Source organism: Apaloderma vittatum, unplaced genomic scaffold (assembly GCF_000703405.1).
Source record: "Apaloderma vittatum isolate BGI_N311 unplaced genomic scaffold, ASM70340v1 scaffold7634, whole genome shotgun sequence".
In the NCBI taxonomy this organism is placed as follows: domain Eukaryota; kingdom Metazoa; phylum Chordata; class Aves; order Trogoniformes; family Trogonidae; genus Apaloderma; species Apaloderma vittatum.
The window spans coordinates 58,929-63,659 of NW_009710911.1; the positions used below are offsets into that span (position 1 = coordinate 58,929).

At 43.5% G+C, this 4,731-nt stretch overlaps 1 protein-coding gene across 1 annotated transcript in view; it reads left to right on the plus strand.

Annotated features, from left to right (window-relative positions):
• IQCH (IQ motif containing H) overlaps positions 1-2,281 on the plus strand; it is a gene marked incomplete at its 5' end in the record, with an annotated part of 60,717 nt that extends 58,436 nt beyond the window's left edge. The window contains 2 exons of the mRNA XM_009867445.1: positions 1,159-1,267; positions 2,030-2,281. Of these exons, the coding sequence (XP_009865747.1) occupies positions 1,159-1,267; positions 2,030-2,131 (211 nt within the window). The remainder of the gene's footprint in view (positions 1-1,158; positions 1,268-2,029) is intronic.
• Positions 2,282-4,731: the final 2,450 nt, after the last annotated feature.

The following is a 4,731-nucleotide window of genomic DNA, read 5'->3' on the forward strand; positions in this document are numbered from 1 at the left end:
TTTCCCTGACCCCAGCTATGGAGTCCTCCTCCCTCCTCCTGCATTGTCTCCAGTACTTTTACACCTCTCCAGAAATTGATTCAGCTCAGTAACTCAGCAAAAAAAACCTCACCTTTTTTCAAATTGGATTGGTTTTCTGTGAGGCTAAGACAGAATCAGCCCACAGGTGGGTATATAGTGAGCAGGAGATTCGTGCAACATAGATGGGGAGGAGCTGCAGAGAGGAGGAGGACCTGCCCTTTTCAGGGTCTGTCAACCGTTGGGTTGGCTTGTCCCCGTTTGCGTGACTTTGCTCCATCAGCCAGGCACCCTGGAAAATGGAGTCCTTCTGTCCATCCTTCACATCCATCCTTCGTTCTTACTCCTTTGGAACAACACCTCAGGGGTTGTTCCCCTGGTAAGAAACACTAACACCACCTCTCAGATCACCAGCTTGAACTGGCAATGGTATTACCGGAATACTCTTAAATATATTTGCCACGCATTCTGATCCCAGATTTGTCTCCCATCTCATTTTCAATGCAACTTTGTTCTCTTAATTTGGAAATATTTTCAGGAATGTAACAGTTTTTGAGCTTGTAAAAGCACTGAAATAACTGAAACGCCCGCATGAATTATCACGCAGTTCACTACGTTGGAGATCTGTTGTCAGTTCGGTCAGGGAGATGCGATCTTCCTCAGCGTGATATCCTGTCTCAGAAGATCATTTCTTGTATCGAGGAGCCTCTACGTACCGCTGAGAAACCAAAGCCTCAAAAACTACAATCTGAAGAAGTGCCGACGCTGCTGAAATTTCTCTTCTGGATGTCTTGCACAAATCGTAGGCAGAAGCTCAGGTTCTTGTGCACTACTCGAGGTGTTTAAAGTGTTCTGCTGGCTCAGCCCTAACCCATCGGTAGCCTTTTACTTGGAGGAGCTGAAACGTCCCTGCTTACTTCTGCTAAGTTGATTAATAAAAATTATTTATTACGCAAATCCCTTCTGTTGACAAGTTAAAATGGAGCCTCATCTTTCATATCTCCCTGAAGATTGCCACCTTGCGAGATTGAAAATACTCATTAAATTCCATCACCAGACAGGCACAAATGAGGGGGCGATTGTTTTTAAGCATGTGAAGGGAATCATTGGTAAACTCATTTGTTTGGATATCATTAACAGAACAATCGGAGAGGATCTCCAGGGGGTCCTCGTGACCTTTGCTTGCAATCTCTTCATCATCCATCAAGAAATATCACCACCTAATATGCAAGGCGAGACCAATTTTAAGGTGAGGTGTTAATTAACTAACGATCCTGGTTAATTTCTGTACAAGGGCTGAAAATACCTCATGCTGTATCATAAACAAGTGCTAAACCATTCTCGTTTTATCGGTAGCGGGACATATTTTACAGTGTCTAGGTCAATATCGTAAGTCTCCCAATGAACCTGTTAGTTAAATTTAAGTTTGAAACTTTTCCTTTGAAAGGAGACATACTTCAGCGTGAAATTACTCGTGCCGTAATGCTCCTGGCTGTCTTCTCTAAGAGCAAAGGAGCTATTGGCATCGCCTCAGACAGTTCTGTCACAATTGTCTTGTTTTGTGTTTTAAAGGGAGGGAGGAATCTTAAATTAGAAACAAACTTCTCAGCTTGTAATAGCTCCTTAGATTATTCACACCAATTTCTTTTACGCAGGCAGCCCCCGAGTACTCAATTCTCAGTATGAGGGAGCGAAAAGCAACCACTACTGAAAAATCTATCAGGGAATTCTTCGTAGTGAGTTACCAGTGATTTACATATGAGAGATAGAACACCTGTTAGTTAATTAGAAGGACGAGTTGCAACGCATTTTTTTCTTTACCTGAGGTTTGCACATATTTACTAATAATTCCTCCGACTGTCCTCAAAGTAACAGTAACTTTAATGGGTGCGTCGTGCCCTGTGTAACAGCGGTTCCCTTCTGAAGGCAAGTGCGACCAGCTGTGCGTGTTGGCTGCTAGATTTCATTATAGTGCCCATTAAATAACTTGTATTCCTTGAATCTGTTACAGATGGCAATTCAAGATATTGAAGCAATTCTAAGAATTCCAGCAGAAAACAAACTGAAATTGGAAGAGGAGCAACCTTCGAAAGCAGATGCTCTGAAAGAATAGTTAACGGAAAATGTTGAAGTGCCTTATTCTTTATGCTTCTGGAAATGCTTTCTCATCTGTAAGAACAGGTTTGGTTTTCCTTCTGCGTTGGCATGTGAAGCAATATTAACCAAGACACAACATTCCCATGGTTTCCGAGCGCAGCATTTAGAAGAAAATCCGGTTCTTTCACAAAAATAAAGAGGCAGAGGATTGTGATGAATGCCCAACGTTCATACTGTCACTCCTCAAGTCCAGTATCTGTTTGCAAAATCCTATTAACAGGAGGCACGCTGGCTTTGTCACTGAATCAGAATAGGAGATCCTACTCCGTTGAAGAGTCCTGTAACCCTAAACTCCCCTTCAAACCTGTGCTCTTCTCCGAGGCACGCTTCTGGCATCAAAGTAGGTCCAGCGTTCTGCCTAGAAATACTCTTAAATGCCACCAGGAAGGCCAGCAACCCCGATTTCGCGGGGTTGTTACCTACAGATTTTTGCAGCAGTTGTTTTTATGTTCATTTTCAAATGATCAAAAATAAATAGTGATAGCACTAGTTCAGCAGCAGATTCGGAGAGGACCATTACAACTATACCTGAACTACGGTTCCCAGTAATACCATGACTTCTGTCGATCTGCCTGTCAGAGGGATTCTGAATTTCATATCTCGGTGACTTTTATTGTCGCGATTGCTGTGTGCTGTTATGTTACGGGACAACAGTTACATGTGTAAAATTATCTTTATCCATCAACACATTCTAAATTTTACTACAGAAGAGTGCATCTTCTCCACCGGGCGGATGCTACTGTCCCAAGTGCAGTGAGCACCTTTGAGCTTACTTCCGGAAAAGCTCAGGAAAGAACAGCTTTTACGACAAATAATTAATGTGACCAAGTAGTTGCAGCAGATCAGTGCCCAGTTTTTCCAGCACCTGAGTCTTTGATCCATTACCTTACGCTGCCTTCTACATTAGCCTCTTTCTCGTCTGCTTTGGTCACAGAAGTAACTAATTGCAGGCAAGAACGTTTGCGTAAATGCTGATGCCCATTTCAAATAAAAATGGAAAAGAATATTTTTCTTTAATTCTTGTTTGTTGTTCCTTTCCGCATTTATCGTGCTCTCTCTCTCGTGTTTTACCGCCAAGATTTACCCTCTGCGGATTTCCTGGTTTCACCTCCGTTCCCGGTGTGGTCAGAAGCGATATCGTGGGGGAAGAGGCGGCAGGGGAGAGCGCAGCAGCACCAGCGTGGGGGGAGTCGGCTCGTTTCGTAAGGGTTAAGGAAGAGTAATCCTTGATCCACGCCAGAACATCATCAGGTGTGAGAGGCTCATCAGTTCACTGGCACTTCACAGCCTGCAGTGTCCGTGGAGGAAATGAAACCTGCGCTTCTTTCTGGCTTTGATCTCTTCTGACAAAAGAAAAGTGTACCTGTTTTTGCAGGAAACAAGTGACGTGGAAGTTCCCGCGGTGAGAGATTTCTCAGCATGTGCAAAGTGTGAAATGTATTTTTTGGGGAAAAAAACAAAGTTATTAATTACTATTAACACTCCTGAGTTGTTGAGCTGATGGAAGGACTGGAACTGCTTTGCTGAATGTAAGAACGTTCAACTCCTATGCTGCTGGTGCCAAAAATGTATTCTGTAGCAATACAGCAGATATAAAATGAAATTATATTTTTTAAAAAGGTCAGAAATATAGTCGTGCTTCTCCTGGTCACACAACGGGATGATTTATTCCCGCTCGCTAAAGGAGTAATAGAGTTCTTCAACTGTAGCTTGAATTTCAGAACAGGGTCTAGACTGGGAAGAAAATAGCGCAAGTGCGAATTGGAAGATAAAAGGTTGCTCAGGTGTGGCTGCTCATCAGAAACTGCCAGAGAATTGCGTGGCTAAGGCCAGCAAAAGCCCAGCCTGGGTTGCCCAGCTGCCAGGTGTGAGGAATGCCTGTGGAAGGGGATGAGGGGCAGTGGGGTTGTGCTCCTGCTGGGCCGGAGCTGCAGGTGAAGCCGTGCATTGTGCTGGCAGCGCTTCTCTGGTTTTGCAAGAACTGACGTGCTGTAGCAGCTGTGCCGACCATTTCAGGGCATTCTCCTGAAAGATCACCTGGAGTTGATACTGGAAATTGGGTCTCCCTTTTTCGATAGTTAGGGATAAAGACCCTAAAAAAAAAATAAATCCCTATTTCCTGAAAGACCTGATACTTCATTGAAATGGCTAGTTCAGGAGAATTTACTACCTTACCCCTCAGAATCTAATGAACAGAGAGCCCTGAATAACACAACCAAGTATCATCAACACAAGCTTCCTAACGCTTCCAGCCTCATCTTTAGGGCCTTTGGTTGCGATTCTTGCAGACTTTTGAAGTATGCAATTATTCTCCTATGCATTTGTAAATACAGATGCTACCTCCTTCCACCTGCATTACGTTGTGCAAGCAGGAGTGCATCTACGGTCTCTTAACCGGGGCGAGGTTACGTTGCCAGAGGCTGAAGAATTTTTCTTTCCTCTTGCCCTTCTAACAATAAGAGCAACACAAATTTAACAGGAAAGGATCTCAGAATAAATACTTTTAAAAATCAAAGTAGTTGTCAGACGTCCACTTCTAGGCAATAGGTTTCTGGG